The sequence below is a fragment of the Pseudopodoces humilis genome, chromosome 2 (assembly GCF_049639895.1).
Source record: "Pseudopodoces humilis isolate 2021_Gansu_Grassland_sample_001 chromosome 2, ASM4963989v1, whole genome shotgun sequence".
Lineage (NCBI taxonomy): Eukaryota > Metazoa > Chordata > Aves > Passeriformes > Paridae > Pseudopodoces > Pseudopodoces humilis.
This window is the reverse complement of record NC_142201.1, coordinates 86,449,277-86,476,559: the sequence shown is the minus strand read 5'-3', so window position 1 is coordinate 86,476,559 and position 27,283 is coordinate 86,449,277. Positions and strand designations below refer to the sequence as shown.

Genomic DNA, 27,283 nt, shown 5'->3' with positions numbered 1-27,283 from the left:
AACTACTTGCATGCACTGAAAAACTGGCAAATTGAAATTGCTATCCCACTGATGAGGAGGGGAAAAAAGAGATGCTTCTTTTCAGTAGCTAGATTTGGCAAATTAGGAACATCCTCATCCTACCAATTGAGTATCTGCAGATTATAAAGCCTGTCTGATCTGTGTGACTTAATTTGGTAGCTATCCCTTCCAATCTGTTAACTACTGTCTTCTTTTAACAGCAGAAATTCCTTCGTTAACAGAAGAAACAACACAATTAATTCCAGTCTTTCCCATCACCATGCCCTGGTTTGTTTGTTTTTCCTACTGGAGTGTGAATTCCATACAAGAGTGCATTTGTCAGAATGAAGGACCTTCCCCAAGGAAAGGAATGTAATTCATTTGCAAAAAGCAAGGATTAGTAATTATTTAAAGGCAATCCATCTGCGCTTAGAGATGTACCAACTGCACAGATGAAGGGCCGGTTTAATCTCTTCAGGAGTAAATGTCTGAAAGATCCCAAATTAAAGCATTTACATGGGAGAAGAAAGCTTGATCCTTGAGCACAGAGATGGTGGGGTATCTTTTGGTGTTGCCACTACATCATGACAGTGGAAAGCTATTTAAAGACATTGACCTGGCAAGCTGGTACAGTTTTAGATACATCCATCTAAATTTTAAAAAAGGTTCTACATTTGGACATATACCCCAGTAACTGTTTTATTATTAGAGCTTTTAACAGTTGTGGACAGTCTTGACATGGGGCTGAGCCCTCCTAGATGTTTCATTCTGCATCAAACATACATGGTACATTATTTTCCTTGGGATTTTGAAGGATTATTAATCATATTGTCTCTAACCTTTTTGAAATGAACTGTTCTAATGGCAAACATTAGCATATGGAAACACTTCCTTGCAGTGTTTTGATTCCTTTGCTGTGCTATATCATAAGGAGCATAATATATGAAGAAGGCAAACAAATAATAGTTTTGATCTTTGGGTGCTAATAATGTTAAAGAGCTATTTTGATGGAACTGCTGAAAGAGCTAAAATATTTTTAACTTCCCAACTTCCAGTACTCATGTGACTATAAAACACAATTAATTTTGATTATGAAGTTAAAGAATCCTAGGCACATACTTCCAAGTGTTGTGCATTCCTTTAATTTTTACAGAATCTGAAGGATTTTTATACCCTGACATGATTTATCTTTTTGAGACTCATCTGGGTAGCCATGCAGGTTGACAACAGGATTTCTTCCCATAGCAAGTGACCATATTCTATGTTAAAGTAGCATTGTCTGCTCTAACTCCAGTGAAAAAAACTTGCTACAGACTGAAATACCCAAGATATCATTCCTATGGATTTAAAAAGTAATAAGCAATTCTACGGCTCCTAACAGGATCAGATGTCCTTGAGATTTTTAGAAGTGCTATTTCAGTGTGTCTGTACAGTTAAGTAGACATATAAGGCTGCTACAAGAGTTAAAGGGGATGAACATACAGAAAATCAGATGAATTTTCTATTTAAGCTCCAAAAGAAATAGGGACACTGATAAGTCATTTAGTGGTCAATTCTAGTTTATCCTGGCAGCCTGTCTCCATATTTAATAAAAAACTATTTCCCCTCTTAGCTATAAATGAAATTGCAACATGGCAACAGTAACAGATCCTGGCAATTCTTCCTTCCCCAAATAATGTAACTTATTCTCACTCCGGATTTCTAAGGAAGTAAGATTTATGCATCCAGACTGTCTTCAGTGAAACCTGAGGGAAGGGAGCAGGCAGGGTGCTGTACAAGCCCTGGAAACCCAAGCCAACACTCAGCAGCATGTGTTTGGAGTATCAATAGCAGCAAAGCAGAACAGTGTGTGAGACTGACCTGGAGCTCGCATGAAGGATGGGCACACACACAACCGGGTTCACATTCTGTGCACTGCGCTTCCACCCTGCACAGCCCTGTCACAGCGGCACAGGGGACATCCTGCACTCTGGGCACGGTGGAAGGTGAGGAAGGGAGAGGTCTGTAATGAGCTCAACCATCCAAAAGAAAATCAGAACTCATTCACCCTGCTCTTGGAAGAATTTTAAACAGTATCAGAACTGGAGCTGGGCAGTCACACCTTCAGCTCTAACAGTGTTTGGAGTAGCCTCAAGCACACATCACAACAACAGCAGAAAGTGAATTTCTGCACAGACTACTCTGCCCTTCAAGCCCCATGACCTGGGCAAAGGCTTTAAAGTGGCCCTGCACAGAGGCAGGAGCAAGGCTGAGTGCCCTGCTCGAAAGAGGTTCTAGGACCACAGCTGCCGTTTTCAGCACCACAGGTTAGTCTCTCTTTCCAATACTTCTCTCCCCACTTTGGTTTAGGATATATGCTCCAGATAGCACACATTCTCCTGATTTAACAGTTCTCCAACTTTAATCTCATTTTATTTTCTCTTTATGTGTCTAAACCCATCGCCCCCTTATTTTTCTGCTCTGAGGCTCACAATTCCCAGTTTGTTTTCAAAGCTCATTAAGAGAATTTTCTCTCTCCCTCTGTCATATCATTAACAGAAATGTTACACAACTCCAGTCTAACCCCCAACCTACATAACCATTGCACTACTGCTGATAATCAGCTCCTGTTTATCTTTCACCCAACTTCTTCCTACCCAAGTGAATTTCAATTAATCTTCTTGTTAGAAAGTAAACATATACCTACTTCCCTCTTGGTTCCCTAAAATCATTAATTTTGCAATTCTATCAAAAAAAGCAATTACATTGTCTGGCAAGATTTATTCTTTATGAACTCATGTTGTTATTGCTTACAATTCTGTCACCCTGCAGACTCTGAGTTTGCATCCTCTTTTAATATCAGGCCCATTATTTTACCAGTGGTTATACTTTCAGGACAGTAATTGCTAAGAAAAACCTTGGCTTTCTTTTGAAGGTCAACATTATAGTTTCCAGTCCTCACTCATACTGACATTTCATTTTAGCTACCATCTCACAAAAACAATAATCACACAATAGTGGCACAGCAAGAAGGCTCACCAACTACAAACTATTTAAACTGAGGAGTAAGAAAGAGGGAAAAGTCAACCTTTTTTTCCACATACTCCCCCCGTCACTCTTTAGCATTAAATGAAATTTTAACAGTCAGCCTTCTGCTACAATAAAACATTCAAGGATACTGCCTGGACTTGCAGAATGATGCAGGGTAAAAGGGACCCCTTGAGATCACCTTGTCCAACCTCATGGTCAAAGCAGAGCAAGCCTCAAAGCTGTATCATATTACTTAAGACCTTGTCCAGCAGAATTTGGAGAACTTCCAAGGTTGGTGATTCCACAGCTTCCTAGAGCAACCTCTTCCCACAGCAGCACCCTCAGGAAAAGCTTTTTTCCTCACCCCTATTTGGGACTTACAGAGGCACCAATCGTGACCACTGCCTCTCGTCCTCCCTGATGATTTCTGAGAAGAACCTGTCTTCTCTACCACACTCCCTAAGTAAGGCTATGAAAATCAGTCTGTTCTTGGGGCTAAATCAGTCCAGCTACCTACATCTTGTAAACAGTATGTGCTCCACACCCTTTGGAATTTACCTGTCAGCATCAACCTGGTACTGGGAAGACCAGCCCTGGGTACAGCCTGGTGTAGCCTCATGAGCACTGAGCATCGGGAAACAGAGATAATCCCTTCCCCACTGCTATTGTAAGGCATCTGACTGTATTTCCTCAGTCTCAATTTTCCAGATTTTCTCACAGTGCTAACTTTTGACTGTCCTTGCACTCTATGCAGAGGATTTCTAATCGCACTGAAAATCCAACCTTTGAATTTTTGCATTCAGTTAAGCTGGTGTTTAATAAATCAAATTACAGAATTTGCACTTGATCTCTACAAGTCTGTGTGTGCTTTTAACTAGTTTTCTGCCATCAACCAAGCAACAACTGAGTAGGGTGAAAAGCAGCTTGATAAGTGGGTGACACATGGAGTGGAAGACATTTGACCAAAGTCTTGTATTTGTACCCCAGTGTTAGAGAAGCAAAGGCTTCCAGTTGATCCAGTTGCAGACAGGATCATAAGCATCCAGTGAAGAAAAGCTGACTTGAAAGTCTCAAAGGTGGAAACAGCTGCCAAGCAGAGTGACAGAGAGAAGGGATGCAACAAACAGGCCAGGTAAGAGAAGACAAATAGGAATTCAGACCTGAAATTTCCTAGAAATGCAAATACCTCCAACAGGACAAAAACCAATAATGTAAGGTGCAAACAGTGTTATTACGCCTGACAGAAAGCAGCACAAGAGGGAGAAAAGGACAGAGTAGACAGCAACATGCAGCTGTAGCAGTTCAGAAGGTTCATATTTTACTAAGCCAGGAAGTGGTAAAAACACACAAAACTTGAAGATTTTCTCATATGTATCCTTAAAGCCCAGCAATATCAAGCTTTACCTTGGCTGAACTTCAAACATTTTCTGTGCTGCTGTTCATATTAGATGGGGAAAGAGATTTCTCAATACTGACCATATCACAAGGACCATGGAAGGTAGAGAAGACAAGTGAATGAAGATGATCTGTTTTTTCTGGTTTTTTACACTCTTTCACAAACCAAATATAAACAAAGCTAATGCTTTCCTGGTACACAGCACCAGACCAATGGCTCTAGCGGCAACAAAAAGTAACCAATAAAGGGGCAGTGCTGGCCAGGAGACCATAAAGGGACATACATATGCATTGTACAGACCTTTTGCTTTTCAATTTCAGTTCAGGGATTTGTCTTAAGATGTATCTATCAGCCTCTGCTTTCCATTCTGCTTTAATAGTGATGTCCTGCTGAACAGAGAATAATTCTGTTTTGTTTAGGAGTAGCACAGACTAATTTTACTCTCAGGATATTTATTGCATTCATCTAGTGGCTTAAGAGAGAAGCCAAAAAAACAAACAGTAAGAAAATAGGATGGCTTAAAACAATGTCTCTTTGCAAACATCTGAGGGCTATTATGAAACCCAAGTCTATATGTTATACATATTAGAAGTTAAAGAAGTTCCTCTCTTGCAAGAGGCCAGCTGGTTGGAGCAGTGTCTTGGGAACCTGGGCAGAATGCTGGTTCTGGCTCCAGGAGAAACAGAAATAGAGAGTCTGACAGCTGAGAGGGGAATTCTTTGAGACCAAAAAGCAAAGAAAGTGGTATCTAGCCCTGTGACTATCACATCAAAAAAAGTACAACCTAATCTAGTTTTGATTTTCTTTACTTGTGGTACTTTCAAAGTGCTTGGAAAAGCAAAAGGGCCCAGGCACTAAGGGACATCTGCAAATACTTCAAAAACATTTCCAGCATGGTTACACAATAAAAGAAGTGCACTTCTATGATCAGTGACATACTGAGTTTTTATTTTGGAAAAACTGCAAGGAACGTTTCTGTGCTAAACTTCACATGGTGTGTCATCCATTGTTTCACATTCCAGCTTCACAGTTCAGGATCACCAGGTGAGTCACAATGTAAGTGGATGACACAAAATCCCCTAGAAGTTATTTTCAGATAAATACGCTTTTATCACTTTTCAGCATTTGTAACAGCATTCTGCATGCTCAGCAGAACCAGCTGTGTACTTCTCTGCAGCCTCCATTCATAATTAGATTAGCCAAGCCATTTTACTAGGATGGAGTTCAGGCATCCATCCTAGAATTCAGGCATCCTGTGTCCTGGAAAAGTTTACTGGGGACAGACCAAAGCTCTTATTCAACAGCAAGATGTCAGAGATAGAGAAATCCCAATGAGAAGTGCCAAAAGATGACTAAGACGTGTAAGCGCAGGCCTAGTCCCAGTTGCTAGCACTGGCAAACTTGGAAGAATATTGTGTTAATGCTCATCTGTGTAAAAGATACCAAGTTATTTGTGAAGTTCTTTGTTCTTAAATGTCCAACACCAAAAAAAATCCATACGTGCCAAACCAACCCCATTTCCACCCCTCCTCCCATAGACAATATTTAAATTTCAGATTTACAGCTATTCAGCTAGAAAGAGTAACTAGAAGTTAAAGAGCTGCCAAATCTCATAGCCCCATTGAGGCAAGGCAATACAGGTTCATGTCCCCACATCCAGCCAGTAGCAAGGCCACGTACATATTCCAAATGCACGCACAAACTTATACAGAATATCACAAAATTGCAGAATTGTTGAGCTTGAAAACAACCCTGAAGATCATCATGTCCAACCATTAACCTGCCACTGCCCAGTTCACCACTAAATCATGTCCCTAAGTGTCACATCTACATAGCTTTTAGTTCAGGGATGGTGACTCAACCACTTTCCTGGGCAGCCTGTTCCCATGCTTGACAACCCTTTCAGTGAATAATTTTTTCCTAAAATCCAATCTAAACCCCACCAGGTGCAACTTCACACAGATACAGACAGCAGGCTTGATTCTGCGCTGCTCACTGGCTGACCAGGAAGAAAGCTCATCAGAGTGAAATCTGTACTGTTTGCACATAAACACAACATGGATCCCTCCAATTGCTGGCTTTAGATGCTTGGTCTGTCCAGCATCAGGACCCTGATCTCCACTGTTGCTGACACAGGTGATAACCCATAAGGCCTTCAAAACCCATCCTGTGGTTTGTGCTGTGCTCCCTGGCCACGGCTCTACTTGCTGGCACTTAGACTCAGTGCATCTACAGAGGAAAGGGAGCACCTCACTCACAGAAACAGAGAGTAAGGATAGGAGATGAACTGCAGTGATTAGACACATGCCGATGGGATGGGATGGGATGGGATGGGATGGGATGGGATGGGATATTTCAGTTAGAAGGGACCTTTGGCAATCACCTAACCCAACTGCCTGACCTCTTCAGGGCTGATGGAAAGTTAAAGCATGTTAAGCTCATGGTCCAAGTGCCCCTTAAACACTGAGAGGCTTAGGATATCAAACCCCTCTCTAGGAAGCCTGTTCCAGTGTCTGACCATCCTCTTGGGGAAGAAATGCTTCCTGATGTCAAGTCTAAACCTCCCTAATGCAGCTTTGAGACATTCCCTCTTGTACTCACAGGATCCCTGGAAGAAGGCATCAGCACTTCCTTCTCCCCTTCCCCTCCTCAGGGAGCCACAGAGACCAAGGAGGTCATCCCTCAGCCTCTCTTGTCTCCAGACTGGATAAGCCCAGAGCCCTCAGCCACTCCTCCCAGGACACACCTTCCAGCCCTTCCACCAGCATTGTGCCTTCCTCTGCACACAAAGACTTTCCCACCACTCTGAAGTGGCGGCGGTGCCCAGAAGTGCCACCAGCACTCCGGGTGAGGCCACACCAGGGCTGAGCACAGCGGGGTGATCCCCCCTTCTGCCCAGCTGTGCTGCCTGTTTGATGCCCCCCAGGACATGGTTTCTGCCCTCTGGGCTGCCCGGGCACACCCTGCTGACTCTCACTGAGCTGCTGCCACCTGCACCCCCAGGGCCCTCCCTGCAGGGCGCTCCCCAGACTCCTCTCCCAGTTTGCACTTGTGCCTGCAGTTACTCCATCCCAGGTGCAAGATCTGGTATTTGTTCCTGAGAAATGTCATGCCAGATGTGATAGCAAATGAACTGACCAGCCTCTCATGTTGACTCATCTTGACAGGTTTTACACCCACACCATAGGCTGACCCCTCTTCTGTGACAGTCCAGAAAGAAGTCAGGACAGAGCATTCCCTTTGCAGTATTTGGGGTTGGGTTCTCTCACCTTCTGCGCCTTTATGTTTATGACCCTTTTAGCACATAACCAAACAGTATCCTCTGAAATTTGGCATGAATGAATCCAAGGGTGCGCTGTGCTTAACCACTGCACTTATTCCTTCCACAGAATCAATCAAGGGAAAACAGGGGCAGGGCATACAGGTTATTATGAACATCCTGCAACTTGATAAAAACAATCTAAATCTTTTGTTAAACACAGACTTTAAAATTTAGAACTTGCTCGTAAAAATTCGTATCCCATCCTACACTGAAGTTATGTGTGCGTGTGTATATATACACACATATATTACATAGAAATGAATCACATTAGATATGAATGAAAGTATTCTGCTGTCTGCTGCCAGCAGGGACACTAAAAAAATAAATGTACAACCCCAGAGTTATTTTTTCCAGTGATTTGTTCCTTATGAGATATATTTTGGAACTATGTACTCTTCAGTGAGGCACTGCCTTATCAACACACTTTGCCATGCTTTTAGAAGGACTTGCGACAAAGTTTCAAGGACCAAGTCAAATCAAGTATTTTCAACTCCTCCCTTCCTGTTAGGTTTTTTTGTTTGGTGATGGGGCTTGCACTTCATATAATCACAAAATGGTTTGGATTGGAAGGGACATTAAAGATCATCTAGTATCACTTCCCCCTTTCATGGACAGGGACATCTTGCACTAGACGAGGTTGCTCAAAGCTCCATCCAGCCTGGCTTTGAACAATTCCAGAGATGGGGCATTGATGGCTTCTCTGGGCAACCTGTGCCAGTGCCTCACCATCCTCACAGTAAAGAATTATCTTCTTTGTATCTAACCTAAACCTACCCTCCTGTAGTACCTTGGAAAAGAGAGAGAGAGAGGGGGAAGTGACCTCCTACATACTAAGAAGAACATGAAAGAGAATTTGATTTGCCCTGCAAGAGAAAAGGCCTAAGGCAAAGTAAGAACCACTTTGGAGAGCAGCGACAAACACTATGAACTGCAGAGCAGAACAGTTGGAGGAGACTTAGCACAGAGAGGAACATTCAAGAACAAGAAACACTAGGACTGAGTGAAGTACAGATTGTGGGGGGAGGATGAGCATTTCTCAACATAACCAGGGCAGACTGGAGAAAACTCCAGAATCTTATCTTAAGATCCTACTCTGTACCAGCTTTCAAGCAAAGAGGACCCACACACCAAGCCTGCGGAGAACAAGGTGTGTCTGCCCTGTCCTGTACATAGCTATTTATTCAACATCTTATGTCCACAGTCTCTTTCTAGGTTGCAGTGTTTTAACTTACTGCCATTGTAAAACCAAAGTCCTGAGCTCCTCTGGTCTCCTCACTCCTTGCAGCATCCTACCCTTCCCAGATGTTGATATTTGTATCTATTCAATGAGACCCTTCAAGAAACTGAGTTGACCACAAGCCATCCCTGTGAAAAAAAGCACCAGGGCGGCTCCAGAAGGTACTAGCACACAGAGGAAAATGCTCAGGGAAAAAGGGCTGGATCACAGGAATCCCAATTTGAGGTCAGTTTCAAAAGCTGTGCAACCACAACCTAAATGTGTCCATTCTGGAAGATGCACCTCCTGGATATTTTTGTGCAAAATGACACTGCCTATTATTCCTCCCATTTCAGAAAAGAGATGTCAAGTAAATTGCCAGAGCTCTCACAGGAAACTTTAGCAGGAGCAGGAAGCTGAATTTAGGTTTGTCATGATTCAAAGAGAGCCTCATTCAACAACTGGAACCCGTCACTTGAAGCTGTCCCTGCAGCAAAGAGCTGGAGCGCTAAGAGACAAAGGAAGTGCTATTTTAAAGATTGGAAGCAGATACCCATATGAGGAAAGTGACTTTCCCAAAGTCAGTTGTAGCTGTTAACAGAATCACAGGCAAAAATGAATTCAGAACTACAGAAATTTGTGTTTACAAGGCAGTCTTTGCCTAATATATAGAATCCTGAAATTGAGAGCAATCTTTTATCAAAAAATTAACCTTTTAAGTTTCTTATTTTTTTTTTTCTGAGGAAGAAAACAGTTCAACAGACAACTGATGATTACTAGAACACATTCCGAGCAGTATTTCAGTTTTGCTGCTCAGGCCTTGAGAAGACATCTTTTGGCAAAATCAGAAGCAGAATTTGCTGAATAATTTCCTATTAAGGGCACAGAGGAGAATAAAGTGGCTATAAGTGCTTGTGCATTAAGTCACTCTTATAAGTTATTTGAGGTTTTTCTATATCTGTATCTAATAAGAAAAAGATGGGTTCTGTTATTTAGTTTAAATAAAAATAATAATACAGTGAAGTTATCTCACAACCAACAGACGCTCTGACCTTCCACCTCTTAGAACCCTAACAGCTTTTCCATTCTCCCTGTCACCTTTCTCAGCTTCTGATGATTCCTGTGCTGCTCCATCTATGGTAGTGGAGACAGTGCTTCACCAGAGGCCTTAGATGCTAAAGGGTATAAGGAAGCAGGTTATGCAAAAAGTATCTATTTCCAGCACAGGAATGCGGCCTGTAACTATCCCATGACAGGGAGCTCAGCTCAAATAGAAAGTGTAAGCCCAAGCATATCAAAGCACCAGCATCCTGAGATAGCAGTGGGAAACCAGGGCAGTGGGGGCGGGGAGGAAGGGGACAGAATGAACAAGCACTTTAGTCTAAAAGAGGAAAGGAAACGCTAAGGCAGGTCCTGAAATTTTATAAGGGAGTCTGGAAGGCACCTCACAGCCTTAGACTGAAAGACACAGCATATAAAATATCAGAAAAAAAGGTCACAGAGAAAACTAATTTTAAAAAAATAGCTACAATGGAGAATGCCCATTAATTCTTCAAGACAGAAGCGCAAATAGCACTAAATCTCCTGGTTTAGGCTCAGATTCTTAAGAGATCTCAGAGATGAACAGCCTTACTTTCAGTATGCAAAGGCAATCAACAGTCTACAGCTCTTTCACAAAGAGAACTTATCTCAATACACATTGACAGGAAGTACAGATTTTGAGGTGAACACATTTTTAAAAACCTATTCCTATATGTAGCCCTCCTGCAAAACTAAAATGAAGCAAAACAAACCTTGCATAGTCAAGTGCAAAACTGTTTTGAAGGCCACATCCTTGAATGAGTTATGAACCATCAGGCTGTACATGCATCACAAGAACACTGATATATCTTCATCCCAGTTCTCCCAGTAGTAACAACAGAACTGCAGCTTTCCATATGCAGAACATGGGAATCATGCTGCCTATGTAAGGACCTCTTGTTCTCATCATTTGATATGATCTTTCACATCTGAAGCCTAGAGGGCTCAGTTCTAATCAGAACAGGATGTTAGAACATTACTTTCTCCATATACTCTTGCCCATGTGTGTGTAAGACCACAAGTCCAGGTGAACACCACCATGAAAAATGGGAAGTATTTAAGGAAATAATTCACAGTTAGAGGTTGCTTCCTTTATGTAAGGACCTAATCATGTAACACTTGAGGATACAGGTCCTGCAAGGGAGAAGGCCAGAAACAATGTTCTGAATGTCAAGCCAGTCAACTCCTGTCCTTGAAATTCAGCATGATCCTTGCATTTAGCACAGAGTTTTTTTGCAATGCATAGCAAAATTCCTCACATGTCCCTACTAATCACATTCCTTGGATTGTAGTTGTTTTTCTTCAGACCAAGGTTGCTCTGCAGGCAGAATGGCTTTGCACTTAAAATTGCAGTGGGACCTGCACCATGAACACAGGCAATTTAATAGACATTTAACACAAAGTGTCCTGAAAAAATATATGGTCTAAAACTGGGCAGACAGAAATTAAAAACTTTCTGAACTTCACTGTGTCCAACTCCCATGCATTATAATGGAGAAATGGCAACCCTTCACTTTCCCTCAACCAGGTGCTGTGAATTTTATGAAGCACTGCAATGTCATCACAGTAATGTCACTGCAGGCTGTCTTCAGAGCAGTGTTTGAACAGCACACATGAATTGCAACTGAACAATGAGAAAAAAGCAAAACAGGTGCTCCTTGGCTGTATGGTGCAGCACACTCCCCTTGAAGACAATAGGATGGCATGTTAGGGAACCGGAAAAGTGGCTTCACACTGAATCCACGTAAGGCGATTGACCAGTCATGCACCTTAATCCCACTGTTCCCTTAACTTCCACAGAATCAGACTTAGAGCCAAGCAAAGCTCAACCACTCATTTATACATCCATCCCTCCAAAAGCAGGATCAACATATACAGACATCTGCTCTGCAGGAAGCTGTATCCCAGTTCCAGCCCTGCCAGATGCTTCATGCCACAGCCACAGCTGGGAAACAGAAGAGATGGCCTGTAACTGCTTCCCGAGAGACCAGCAGAGTGAAAAAAAAAAGAAAAAAAGAATACCTCTCACAGTTTTGTGGGAAACATTTCATGTCTGCCAGACCTCACAATAATTGCAGAAATATCTATTCACTGTCCAGGACTGTGCTCTCCATCTAAGTAGTTTGCATAATATTTATTCCTAAAAGCCTCCATGGCTGGAGGCTCTGCACCTTTCTCAGGCAGCCTGTGCCAAGGCTGTCTTTTCCCTGGTGTCACAGCAACCACTGCAAGCTCCCTTTGCTTTTAGCTTCTTGTTAGTACTGAAATTTGGCAGCCTCAGCATTACTCTTTCTTTCCTACTTAGTAAGTAAACCCAGTATGGTTTATTCTTATTACTATATTTGCTTTTAACACCTTGTTATGTGAAAACAAAATTGCAATGTTTGTACAAAGTCCATTTGTAATCCATTACAGTCCTCTCTGAAACACATACGGTTATTTTTGGGCCACATAAGTCCAAAGGAATTCAGTCTCCTGGGTCTCTTTCTGCATCAGCACCTCTGCTGACACTGCAAATAGGTACCAGGCAGCAAAACTGCATTTCTTCTCCACAGTGAGTCTCTACTCTCTAAGTCCTGGTTGGGAGCTCAATTCTCACAGCCCACCAGAAAATTATCAGCCAGCTACAGCTTTCAGACCTTACCACCTGAGCTGGGTGCAAACAGTGATTTGGACATAGAGAAACTGTTACAGATTATTACATAGGTGTCATCTGTCCTCCTGGAATTCTTTCCCTTGAATACTGTGGAAGGATTGGTTTAAGGGGAAGGTCAAAAGGCAAGCTGAATTGCTCTACAACTTGAAGGGTTCAAGAGCAATTCAGAGCACTATCTTTAAGATTCTGTGTGTGGAATCTTCTCTTGGGCAGGGATGACTCAAAGAGGCTCTTTCAACCACCATGATTTAGACTTGCTCATAATCAGCATTACTTCCACATCTATTTTATCACAGCAGTCTCTTACTTCAGCACATGGCCAACAAGATCACATGGGATACAGCTGAAGCAAGCTTTAAACACAACACTCTTACCACAAAATACATTAAAATAGAAAGTTGGTTTATCCCATAGGACCTCATCTAAATGCTCACCAGACTGCTTGCATGAGCAAGTGGTGGGGAGAAGAGGGGGAGAGACTGAGAGATTCCCTGATGGAGAGACCACCCATCCAGTATTCTCTTTCACAGCTGCTCTTTTGCAGTGGTTCCTTAGGTTTATTTCATGATGACAAAGTTTTGGGTGTACTTCAATTTTTTTTTTCCAGAAGACAGATGATATTTATGTTTTTAGCTACAGCTTCTTACAAAATTATGTAATAAAAATCTTCCTAACCATCATTTATATCACGTAACAATGAAAATTAAGTTCCACATTCAGAAACTGTACTGACTGTTCCTGAAAAAAACCCCACATTGACTCCAAGGATGGGAAATCATGGCAATTGTAACTGAGATGGATCAAAGCTGCTTGTCTTTTATGGTCTTCATTTGCAAACATAACCGGATTACTGGGAATGCAGTACAGCTCAGTGTAGAAGGACATGAATTTTCTTTGCCTGGAAAAGGCTCTTAGCATTTGTCATGTAATTACACCAAAGAGCAAGTCAACTTGAGGGCTAAAAGGGAACAAACTTGAGGAGAAACATAGGAATAAACCTTCAGTGGGACTTGAATTTGGGAAAACAATCCCAGCATGTTCAGAATGAGCAACGCCACTTTCACCTCCTCTGATGAAAGTTCATGCTGCTCAGCTCTATGAAAGCATTCGAAACAGGAGGGAGGAAGGGAATCACAGCAGGATTGAGAGGGAATGTGTATTGCCTCTGATGAATGGCACAATGCCCAGGCAGCTGCTGCACAAATGCCAAAAGTGGGACCTTTGTTGCTTCAGCTGGATCCCTCTTGAAGTTTTGAATTACAGGCAGATACCTCACGTTATGGGATTCTGCTGCAGCACGGCAATGCAGAGACTGCTTGCTTCATGTGTCTTTTCCATTCTGAAACTGAAACCCTAATGGGAAACCAGCCTCTCCAAAAGCCTCACAGAGCAGCTAAAAAGTATATTTCAGCACTTTTACACCAGACTTTGCAGGAATTAACATTATCCTGAATGTTCATCTTTCAAATGCAAAAGGCTGAATGCAGACAGCCACATTTTAAAATCAAAACCCCAAAAAAGCAAAGGTGTGCATAGTAACGAAAGGCAAATGAATTCTTTAAAATTCTGTGAACAACTTGGCAGGTGGTTGTTGCATTTTAAATAAGAGCCATGCAATTTTCCACATAGTAGGTACAAGAATGAATCACAGAATCAAAGAATATCTCAAGTTGGAAGGGACCCATAAGGATCAGCAAGTCCAACACCCTGCTCCTCACAGGACTGCCTAAAACTAGACACTATGACTAAGAGCTTTGGCCAGATGCTCCTTAACTCTGGAAGGTCTGATGCTGTGACCACTTCCCTGGGGAGCCTGTTCCTGTGACAGACCACCTTCTCAGTGAAGAACCTGTTCCTAGCTTCTCAGTCCAAGCTGAACTTCCCCTGATGTAGCTTCATTTCATTTCATTTCATTTCATTTCATTTCATTTCATTTCATTTCATTTCATTTCATTTCATGTTCATTTATGTCCTGTCACCAGAAAGACAAACATGACTGTCCAATCCCAGATGGAGAATGGCACTTTCCCTTGCTAAATTTCATATGCTTGCTGACTGTCCAGCTCCCCAGTCTATCCAGATGTCTCTGTAAGGCTTCTCTGCCCTTGAGGGTGCCCACAGCTCCTTGTTGTCAGCGAACTTTCTTAAGGTACATTTGGTTCCAGTGTCCAGATAATTTATGAAGACATTAAAGAGGACTGGCCCTAAAACTGAGCCCTGGGGAACTCTACTGGTGACTGACTGCTGGGCTGATGTAACCCCATTTACTATAACCCCTTGAGCCCACCCAACAGCTCTTTGCTCACTCCATGTCCTATTAACTTGTCTGGATGTGTGATGAACAGTTTATCCAGAAAGATAATGTGAGAGACAGTACCTAAAGCTTTGACAAAATTACAGAACAAACAAAAAAATATCTTCCTTTGGTCAACCACGTGGGTGACCTTGTCATAAAAGGAAGTTAAGTTGGTTAAGCAGGACTCTCCCCATGTGAACCTGTGCTGGTTATGAACAATGACTGCCTTATCTCTCAATGCTTTAAATAAATCAGATAACCAGATATATCTGCAAGTTTAAGGTATATTTTCACCTCAAATGAAATTACTAGAATTCCAAGTTATGACAACTTCTAAGATCTAAAAATTGCCATGCTATTAAAATATTTTTAATAAGATAGACATATTCAAGTATTCCAGGTTTGCTGTTAAATGAAGTGTAGAATAGAACTAGGTGATAACACCTTTGACAGCAGCAGTATTTTCTGAGAAGCTACTGTTCTCACTGCAGCTTAAACAACTAGCACTGTTTCATCACCACCTGTGCTGGTTTTGGCTGGGGTACAGTTAATTTTTTTCACAGTAGCTGGTGTGGGACTGGTTTGGGATTTGTGCTGGAAACAGTGCTGATAACACAGGGGTTTTTTTGTTTGGTTGGTTTTTTTAATTGCTAAGCAGTACTTGCACAGCATTAAGGCTCTTTCTGCTTCTCACCAATCCCACCACCAAGGAGGCTATGGGTGCACAAGAAGTTGGGAGGGGACACAGCCAGGACCTCAACTGACCCAAGGAATCTTCCAGACCAGACCATATAGTGTTCTGCTTAATATGTAGAGCTCGGGGAAGAAGAAAGAAGAGGGGAATATTCAGAGTGATGGCATTTGTCTTCCCAGGTCACCTTTACCTGTGATGGAGCCTCACTGTCCTGGGGATGGCTGAACACCTGCCTGCCCATGGGAAGTGGGGACTGATTCCTTGTTTTGCTTTGCTTGAGTGCTCAGATTTTGCTTCCTCTACTAAACTGTCTTTATCTCAACCCATGAGTTTTCTGTCTTTTACACTTCCCATTCTCTTCACCATCCCACAGGGAAGAAGCTGCTGTGTGGGACTTAGTTGATGGTTGGGGCTAAACACCAATACAACATCACATGAAGCTGTAGACTAATAAAAATAAAAAAAAAAATCAAAAAAATCTTGGTCTTCCTAACTAAAAATACCCCAAATCTTGAAACACAGTGATAGACTCCATTTTTATATTTCAGAACAGTGACTAACAAATAAACTTCGACATATAATAGATTCTGTGCCCTAATGCTAATTTTAAATGCAAAGCATGTTTTTAGAAATATTATTCTTTAAGCCTCCAGCACAATTAATGTAGCCTTATATAACCATATAAGAAATTTTTACAGTTTTAACTCATTTCCAGATTTCAAACCACATCCGATTTTACATAATCTTAAATTAAATACTACACCAGCTAATAAGTAGTTTTTGAGGTCTTAACATAATGGAAAACACATGAAAATTGAAATTCTTAATCAGTGGACCATTATATGTATATGATGAGAAGCAGTAAAACCATTTTCCTATTTCCCACAGTCAGCCAAAACTAACACCAAATCTATTTTTCCCCAGAGAATAACAACTAAATTAATGATGGGCAAAAAAAATATTAATCCAGATAAGTTCCATTTTATTTAACTTAACATTAAATTAGGAATTTAAAACCACACTACAAAAAAAACAAAAAAAAAAACAAACAAAAAAAAAAGCTTTTTCCTCAACAGGTTTTGGACTTTTCGATGTGTTTAATATAGCAGAATGATAAAGTTTGCTTTTCATTGTATTCTGAAAATAGGCAATTCTGCTGTGGACTTGTGGTACTTCCATCCCTAAAAATCCTCAGTGAATTCAGAAAGTGCTTAAATTACATTAAATATATATATATATATATGTCTTCAAGTAATAATTTATTTCAAAATTAATTTGAAAGCTGTGATGCCACTACTCTCCAATTACTGAAAACATCTTTTGATGTTTAGCCAGATCTGAGTTTCTATTGTTGTAAGTGGCAATAACATGGAAATTATCTTCCAAGCTTTACTTGAGCAGCACAGATGAGAGAAAAAAAGTGAAGCTGCTCATTCTTCCTTCTTTAGAGGTCACTCTACTATAGGTCACTCTCTTGCAACTGTCAAGCTTTTTGCAGTTCTTTCACTTGTTTTATCAGAGCTGGAACTAAATTTATCTTAGAAAAATCCAGCACAGTTCTTCAAAAGCCTTTAAGTCCACACACCTCACTTATATCACCCAAAGACTATATATTTCACAGTAGGTATTGCTGGCCAGCAATTTTCTGGAAGGCTGGGAAAACAGAGCACCAGTGTATCAGTTTATATCAACACCACTCTATTCTGGCAGATAAATATTTATTCTGGCAGATAAATACTGCTACAAATAAATCCTTTAGGTTTACTTAAAAAAAAAAAAAAAAAGAAAATATTAGAGTGCTTGGAATTGGAAATATGATAAATAAAACCAGAGTATTGATGTAAAGCAAAAAACATTAAAATTGTTAAGATACACCTATCACAATTTAAACTAGGAAGGTTACCTCAAATATTAAATGTCTGAGCTCTTATCAAAAATTTCTAGCACAACTGGGACTTGGATTGTCAGTGTCATACTGACCTGGAAAGAACTGCTAGCAAATAGCATCAGCTATTTGTCTATTATTCCTCTCCCATTGCACTTTTTCCCATTTCCCGTTTCAATGTTGATGGTGAGTAAGAAGCAACTGAAGGGGCATCTGCTTGTGATGAACTGTAGACTTGTCTTGTTAACACTGAGTTTGTCCTCAGGGTCCTTATGTAAGGGAGTACAACTGTACCATCCATCCTTCCCTACACTTCCTCCTCTCCATCTCCCAGTGTTCCACTTGGGACACCAAACCCAGCCTTTTATCAAAGTGCCACACAGCAGTAGGCTACTAACAGGTAACTAATGAGGATTAGGACCTGATGAGCCGCAGCACTGCACAAGGAAGAACTGCTGAGTGATGGCTGCTACTTCTCAGTTTGTCACATTTGGGTTTGACATGGGCCATCTCTCAGCATCATTTCTTTGTTCTGTCACTGCCTGTCCAAGCTCTTTGGTTCAGTTACCTCTTCAGCCTGTTCTTAACAGCAGATGCAACTTGGTGGAGAATTTTTTATCTTTTTTCCTTAAGTGTTTTTCACAGTTTACTCATATTTTTCATCTGGTCTGTCACATAAGGGAAGCCAAGTACTTTGCTGGAAAAGCCAACCTGTTTGTAAGGGTGAGGACAAGACAAGTGACTGTTTCTGTACCAAAAGCCTGTCAAGTTCTTCCCTCCCCTGCAGGCCTCACAAACACCATGCCTCAGTGGACGAACAAGCTCTTCTACAGTCAACCAGAAGATCGTCTGGATTCCTACAGCACAAACAATGCCCCCACACACACAGGAAGCTGGTTTCCAAACAGGACATGGTCAAGCAGACAGTCTTGGGTTCAGCTTGATGCTGTGGGTGCTCACACCCAAGTGCCAGCCATCAGGTGGCACCGCTGTGGTACCACGTGTACACACAAGACCTAGTAATTTTCTCCTTCTGAGTATCTTTGTGCCAAAAATAACAATATCCCCACCTCCACTCACAGACAACGATTATAAATAATTAAAGCAGGTTTAGCAGTGAGTCAGTTCAGATCCAACTGCTGGCCACACTCTTAGATAGTCAATATGAAAGGTTAACAGGAACAGAGGTCTCACCAAATTTTAACATTTGCATGAACTGTTTGATCATCTAAGGACACTTTAAAATAAAGTATGTAAAACCAATGCAATTCCTCCACAGAGAGCAACTCCCAGTTGCAGTGTTATGATCTATGACTTGACAGCACTTCATCATCTTGCGCAGGATTTTTCTTTTCTTTTTTTTAATACAGTAGCATAGTTTTATCTTTAACAATAGACTTAAGTAAAATTAAGTCATTCATTTTCTTAAATGGTGCTGCATCGTCAGCACCCTGTAATTATTTTAGTGTATGAATGCAATAGTTGAGAATAAAAGTCTTAAATTTATGCAATCTTACAGTACCTTTGGCATAAATCATATGCTATCAGACGTTTTGCATGATAATTTGGCCTGTACAAAGCCTGCCAGCTCTTGAAAATGCCTTGTATTATAGACTACCCAGCAGAAGATTTGCTACGTTTAATATACTCCTATCAGCCAGCACAACGCATTTAAATTCAATATAAATTATCAGAATAAAAAAATAAGTTCCAATTAAGTCCAAACTGCCAGCCAACCAGAGCAAAAAGATCTTACCTTAAAACAGCTCTTGCTTGTAGCTCTTATTACTGTGTCATTCTTGCATATAATTGCCTACCTGCTACAGGAGAGTGTACAATTACAACACATTCCCCTCTGCACAGAGCTGACTAACCTTCAGGCTTGTCTACTGACAGCAGAAAACCTACAGATCCTGAAATTCCCCAGGTGGTGTTTGCAAGAAGACCATGGCTTTCCATGCTCGGGGCTTCCATCAGCAACAGGTATCCCACCCTTTCAGCACAGAAAGTTCCACTCTTAAGAGCTGAGGAACGTGGTAAAGCTTTCATCCAGCTCAGGCACTCAGCTGTGGGGAAAGGGGAGACTCCTCACATGCTTAGAGCACAGATAATGCATCCTACACTCATGTTCCAACCACACTCCTGGCACAAGCCAGAACACTGCCACACTGCAGCTAAAACTGGAGCAACAGAACTCTCTGAAACCCAGGCATTGTTTTAACCCTGTTTAAGCCATTTTGTCCTCACCCCAGCACAGTGCTGTAGAAGGTCCTCACCAGTTTGCTGACTGACTCCCACAGCAATCCTCAGAAGGAAGGAAAAGTCACAAAAAGACAGCAGGTACTCAAGATAATGACCCTGATTAATGTGAACTACCTAGCACTTCTCAGATGTTCTATCGAGTTTTTGAAACTGTAAAACAAGTAGATGATTTGGGGCTTTTTGAGAGAAAGCATCAAAAGAGCTCTTCAGAAAAACATAGAAACCTCACCTCCCAAGTGCAACAAGGATTGGCAGTGGTCCAAACAGAGAATACTGACTAACTTTTGAAATTTGACTGCTTTAAAGTTCTGAAATTCACACTTAAGGTTAATTTGTAAAACTGCCAATTATCCATAATCATGTTACAAAATCTTTTAATATAAAAAAGGGAAATATATTCAAGTCTTCATTTTGTAAGTGCAAAAGTTAAAAAATCTTGGCCTAAACATAGCTCTATTGATAGAGTTCATTAGTGCATCTATTTTGAATCAAAAGAAACTACAAAGAGTGGTTTTGTGGATGAGACAAAAGACTAGAAACAAGACTAAACAAATTTGTGCAATTGTCTTGATGGGGAAGAAAACTTTCAATTCAATTCCAAGGTTACAACTCACTTTTATACTCAGTAACAGCTCTGCAAATTTTTTTCCTAGTTAAACTGGACTCCTTGTTCTTGATACAATAAATGTGATTTTTTATACTGGCTTTTGTAGTTGAAAACTTTAGAGCTGGTGGGGGGCGGGGAGAGAAAGGCTTTTGGGTGAGATTCAGTCACTAAACCTTAACAGAACCAATGACTAATGCAGGAAACAAAGGAAGAAACAAGTGTTACAATAATGTTACTTTAAGATTAAAACCTAGAAATAAAAATCTCTCTTAATACATGCAAGGATAAAGTGATACTATGTACCTTTAAAACAAGGTAGGAAAAGCACATTTCAACATATGCTTCTTTACCCAAATGACACTGATCCATCATCATACCCTCAGTTGGTTATTCTTGGAGATATACTAATGCTCAAAATAAAGAAGGCACTAAAGTTCCTCAGAGGGACAGGAAAACCAGCAGAGTAAGAAATTTTAGACAGTTATTTACTGATATTTTCCTGTGAGAAAAGAATGGTAAGAATGTAGCTTGAACATTAACAAATCCACTAAAACATCAGTCTGCCTGGCGGAGTCAGCAGATTTGAAGGGGGATTCAGTGGGACTGGAAATTCAAACTTTAGCTTGTAATCAGAAAAATCCTACTTTAGAAATTTGAACCAGCAGCTAGAAACATGTAATATAATATAGAGCTCTCCTAAAATGGTACCCAGCTAGAGGGACCTTATACTATGTGAAGCCTGTGACTATTTAGCTAAAAGAAAAAAAAGTCAGTGACACTGAATCTCTTTATTATTCTGCAGGGACCTATTTGTAAGTGAGTGACATGGACAAAATCTGTAAATCTGCATTTCCTTCCTTTTCTTTCCTTGGGAAAGGTGCTGCAGATCATGTGTGCAATTCTTCCATTAAGATGCTGACAGAGCAGAAGTTTATCTGAAATAAATTTCCAAATGAAATAGTCTATTCTATTCTAAAGATACACTTGTGGAAAATAAATTAGATCAACTGAATTTTAAAACAATCAAAATCATTTAAACAATTATAAAAATAAAAACAATTTAAAATCATTCAAAATGTTTATTCAGATTGTTTATGAAGCAATTATGCAGAATGCTTAGGTAACAGTTTAAATGAATCAGTTACTAGTTACTAATGTCTTACTCTCAAGCAGGAAGGTACTTGCAGTGTGGGGTTCTACAGGAGATCCAGCCCATAACCCTGCAAATACCCAAGAAGATCCCTACCTCTGGGGGTTTTTTTAATGTAATTCAAGCACTTTCTGAATTCAATGAGAATTTTTAAGGATGGAAGAAGAGAAGCTCAGTACAGCACAGGAAGCCCAGAACTAACTGCTTCCCTGTCACTTCAGCATAGCAGAGACATGCAAGATCTGTTTCATAATTATTCTTCCAAGGCACCTCCACATGCCTCAGGAACATCACTATGTAGCCCCAATTTTCTGGAGTACCAGCAGTTTTTCAGAGAACACTGACAAATACAGCACACCATACAGCAACTGCTATGTGGTTCAGCCAAGGAGCAGCTCACATGTAAGTCAGTTTAGGCTTCTGGGAGAAAAAAAAATTATTTATTAAACAAGCAAATAAATAATGAAGATGAAGGAAGAGATTTGGGGATTATTAGGGAATATTTATTTGGCAGGAGAAAGCAAAGAGGACTTGATGAGACTTGTAAAAAATAAGTCTATTAAAAACACTGTTAGCTGAATGAACCAATTAAGTCCACATCCCCAAAGCAAGTTGGCAATCAGTTTTCAACACCTGTTTTCAGACCAGGGCTTGCAGAGTTTAAACACATTGTTTAAAGTGATCTCCCCAGAACCTCTAGGTCAATAAACACAAGGTAAAAATGCACTTTCAGGACTGCTTACTGTGAGCATTAGCCATAGCAGATGCAATTTTCAACCAGCAGCATTCAACACCAGGTGGAGGAGGGCTGGGCATTCTGTCCTGCATGGAGCATATCAAAGCCACGTGGCCAACAAGTCGCAGGCTGCTGAAGAGAGCAGGTCCCTCCTGACTAGTAAAAGTAAGAAACAGAAAGGTCCATCCAAGATAGTCATGAATCCATATTTATTTACAAAAAAATCACATTTCCTTTAACTCAAAATGTGCTGAGCATTACTTATATACTGCAAGATAACACCTGCAGCCCCTCAGGGCTTCCTAGAGTCTCTTAAGGATTTCCAGCTAGGATCTCCTTAACTTACAGGATCTAAAGAACTCATCAAAAGTAGTCATCTGAAGCATTTATTTCAGATTTTTTTTTTAGTAGGCACTCTCTAGCATAGGACATCCTTCCTGAATAATTAAAACATAGAAAGGTCACATATAGTCCTCATCAGAAGAGAAATCCAAGAGCCCTGAGGTGGAGGAAAACTTTTTTAAGCTTTACACAATGCAGTTAAACTGCATCCAGCAAACACTTTCTCCCTGGGCCACCAGGCAGGATCCTGCTTTCACTCTGAGCTACTAAAGTAAATGAGAATTTTGTGAAGCTCTATTTGCCGCTGTCACTGTCTCCCCTTGACAAATTTGCAGGTGATACAAAACCAAGAAGACTGGCTGATACACCAGATGGTTATGCCACCATTCACAGGGACCTTGACAGGCTGGAAATATGGGCTCACAGGAACCTCATGAGAAGTAACAAAAGGAAATGCAAAGCCTTGCACATGAAGAGGAACAACCCCATGCACCAAGATATGCTGGGGGCAGATGGACTAGAAAGTGTCCTAAACCCATGCATTATACATGAAGAGAACTAACACTGCAAAAGGAATTACATCTACTATTTCTTTACAAAGAATTTAATAAAACAAACATGACAGAAACAAAGAAAAATATTTAGAATTGTCAGAAGTGTTGTGCAAATGCCCTTGATATTTTTTGAGAAGGAAGAATAGAAGATGACAAGTTCAGTCGGTAGTATTTTGCTTTAAACTGTCTTAGACTGCACAAAATAAGGTTGTATTTGCACAACAGAATTCACAATATGCATCCAATGTAGAAATGAGGAAATATACAATGGCATGACGGTTCTCATGCTCAGGTGTGCAAACGGAAGCTTTGCATCAGTGAGAACAGATGTCCCATAACTTCATCCTATACATCCAAGGTCACATGGTTTATTTTGGCACGTAGCTACACACGTGGACTACATGTGCAGGTACAAACTAATTTGGACTTGAAGGTCTATTCTGTTCCCTGGAATAAGTCTCTCCCCACAGTGGTCCAGTAAGTTAAATCTACAGGCATTGTAGCCTGAGGAGAGTTAAGACCTCTCTTAAACAAAACCAGAGGGTAGAAAAGAAACACGGTAATTAACATCTATTTTAGGCCATTCTGGGGGAGCAAGATAGAACCACACTATCAGTAACTTACAACTCCAAGCTAATCCTTCAAATTAAGATGCCCTGCCATGCCCTGCAAGAGTCCATCAGAGACTCTCATCATGGAGGACTGTAAGGAAAGAGCAAGGGCACCACCAGAGTTTTTTTGTGAAGCCAAAGGAAATGCAAAATGGGAGTCAGGCAGAAATTAAGATAGTGAGTAGAAGGAAATTCACAAAAGCCATTGATTCAAAATGCCCACAAACCTAAAAATCAGCTGAACCACCACACACACCACCCCCTCAGATATATAGACAAAGTATATTAGAATGAGCAGTGGTTTCATACCTGAAATATTTTTTTAGGATAAGCCATCTAATATATGATACAGCTGTGACAGTGAGTGACATGGCACTAAAACTGCCAAAAGGAATAAATACTCTGGCATCCAGTGTTAAATCAAATGCTGATAAGGCTAACTACAGTGCAAAAGCATCTGAATAGCAGAGCATGAGAACAAAAAGGCTTAACCACTTTCTGCCAGCAAGTCTGCAAACCTCATCCTTCAATATTTATGCATCTTATGTGTGCCTCTTACCGAGGAATCGACCCTTGCTGCAATCAAAGGTGTAAGTACTGCTTTGGCTGCAGACCATCTAACAATAATACACATACAAAGCACACAAATGACATTCCCCTTAGCACAGAAGGGGCTGTGCTGCTAATGGGAAACGAGGTATTTGGAGACAATGATGAAATTCTAACAGCTGCAGCAAACTGAAGGGTGGAGGGGGGAAAAAAAAAAAGAGAAAGCGGATAGAGATGGGGGGAAACCGAAGGAGTGGAGCCAAACTAACAGCTGGTTAAAAACAGCCTAAGAGAAAGGTATTTTTGGAGTTCCCACATCCTTTTCATCCCTCTTATATTTTACTAGTTACAGCAAAAAAAGTAGTAGCTCATAAATAGACTAATCAGAATTGCTATCATCAACCCTGTCAGGTCATCATTCATCACATCATGAATCTTCTTTATATAAGCACACATGTACAGTGATGATAAGCACCACAGAAAACACCTTAACAGAAAAATAAATGCAAAGATGACCAGAAAGCCAAGCATCCATCACTGACATAACCTACACAAAGAGGTTTTGCAGCTACCTAATAGTTTAAAATTCTTGAATAAGAGTCATTAGGAAAAAAAAATAAATGAGGGGAAAAAATTTTTTTTTCCACTCTGTGCAGGAATGATTGGTATCCAAATGTCAATGAGCCTACTTATTCACCTTTCTCTAGAAGGTGATGATTTTGGAGTCGGACTACAGGTCTTAAAGTCCGTGTATGTGTGGTGTCAGCAACTGCAGTGGGTGTGTAATTGCTAGGAACTATAAAGCCAGCAACTAGCCAGCACCTGCTTGCTGGCTAGACAGGTAGCTAAGCTAGGTGGCTTGGCAGACAGGTATGTGTGTGTCTCTGGGAGTCAGGCAATCTGGCAAAACTAGTGGAATTGGATTCTGGAGAGACCAGGGTGGTCCTGGCCACCTTTGGGAGAGACTTGTTGGTGTATGGGCTATACATCCAAGGCTAACAACTGGAGGATCCACAATGCACGGGATGCAGGAGTGGGGGGCTGTCCATGCTTGTCTGGGAGTGACAGGGTCCCTTCCAGAAACATGAGTGGGGCTGCAGGCCTAGGGACTCGTATGTTCAGGTCATCGATAAATCCCAAGCAAATGACAATTTTCTCTTTTTCTGCCTCAGGAAAACTAAAACAAAAAAACAGCTTTTACCTTGACAAGGAGACAATTTAAATGCTCATGTCACCTACAAATTCCAGCATGTTCCTACTATGTCAGTTTGACAACTTACTTAAGTGTGAACAGACGAAACCATCATCTACTGATGGGAGGGTAGGAATGGGTAGAAGATGGAGGAGTTAACTCCATAGCTACTTCCATACAATCAAGTGTTCAATTTCATCAGTGAAATAACCTCAATTCCTTAGATGCACCACTTAGTACACATACCCAGTGCTGGCAACTTCAGTTTGGCTGTACATTCTGAAAGCGCAGGGTTGCTTTTTTTCTTTTTTTTTTTTTTTTTTTATATAATTCTAGCTTGTACTAGTAAACTTAGAGGGGTGGGAAGGGATTCTGATTCTGGTCTCCAGGGCTGTGAAAAATAAGCTTGAAAGACTGAGCTTTAATGGGAAATGAAACAAAGACAAAATAGCTTTAAAACCAAAAAGGATGAGTGGCAGAGAGAAAAGACAAAGCTTTACTGTCTTTACAGCCCCCATCCCCTTATTTCCTATCTCTGTTTCCCTCCTTTCATATAAACACCAATTTTTCTTCCACCATACTGCTGGTGCATCTAAATCTCTAGCACAGAGGAACAAATAACCTAAGTAAACAACATATATATATTGAAAAAAAACCTTTGAAGGCATTCTTCAGATGGCTCAAAAGCAAAAAAGCTTGGGTTTTTTCCTCCATCCCTTATTTTCACATTATACTTTTTATGCGAGCTTTGAAGCAGACAAAGAAAGAGGAAAAAAAGCAGGCTTAGAGGAGGCCATCCTTAAATACATTACTGGTCATTATTTTGTGATTTTACATTTACTTTCTGATGAATTGATTCTTCTCATGCATTCTTACAGGCTAAGAAGAACAGGCTGCAACTAGAGCAGCAGCAGCCACATTTGTTCTTTGTTCTGAAGGGAGCAGGATTAGAATAATGCATGCATGTTTTTCACTGCCACTCCTTTTTTTTATTACATTTAATTACATTTTCAGACGATGCTGCCCTGTCCTATATATACTTATGCTACATGAACAGACACAACATCTCTTTGTGTTGCCCTACATCTTGGGCACTTGCACACTCCTGATCAAACAATGAGCTGGCGGGAAAGGGAGCTGATCTTAACTCCCTGAAGAAAGAGTTCAGTGAGACATGAAGATGCACAGTAGGATTTTTTTCCCAATCTAAGGTTATCAAAACAAGGCTCCAAAGGAGCCACTGTCTCACACAACACAGCTTTTTTTCAGTGCTTGCTCATGTTTTTGTGGGGCAATTTTTGTTTTCACCTTATTAATGCAAACTGTACACCAAAATGCTTTATGCCATTAGTTAGGAGGAGACAAAAGCGGGAGGCACAGGCAGAGGGTACCTCTCAGCTGAGCCTGGAAATGAGAGGGAAACTTGCTGAAATGAACAGACACAGATTTCAGCAGTGCAGAGGCAGCAGCTGTTGCACTCACAATAATTAGATTGAGGACCTGAGGAAGGAAAAGGATAGAGCCATGAAGGAACACAATGCCAAGGGACACACACACTCATTTCTGAATCAGCAGGTTGTTACAAGGTTTAAAGGTGGGGGGAATAGAGTAATTCCCGCTAGAATGACTGCATCTTACTTGTAGAGACAAAAACTTGTTCAAAAGCTTTTAAACAAGTAGTGGTGATGATGTATTATGAAAAAAAAAAAAAAAAAAAAGCACAAAA

At 40.8% G+C, this 27,283-nt stretch overlaps 1 protein-coding gene across 4 annotated transcripts in view; it reads right to left on the bottom strand.

Moving 5' to 3' along the window:
• TSPAN9 (tetraspanin 9) overlaps positions 1 to 27,283 on the bottom strand; it is a 168,671-nt gene that overhangs the window by 105,674 nt on the left and 35,714 nt on the right. The window contains exon 3 of one of the 4 annotated variants that reach the window (XM_014259762.2): positions 22,317 to 22,465. The exons of the other annotated variants lie outside the window; for them this stretch is intronic. Coding sequence (XP_014115237.1) covers positions 22,317 to 22,401 — 85 coding nt within the window. The 5' untranslated portion in view covers positions 22,402 to 22,465. The remainder of the gene's footprint in view (positions 1 to 22,316; positions 22,466 to 27,283) is intronic. 4 annotated transcript variants of the gene reach the window in all.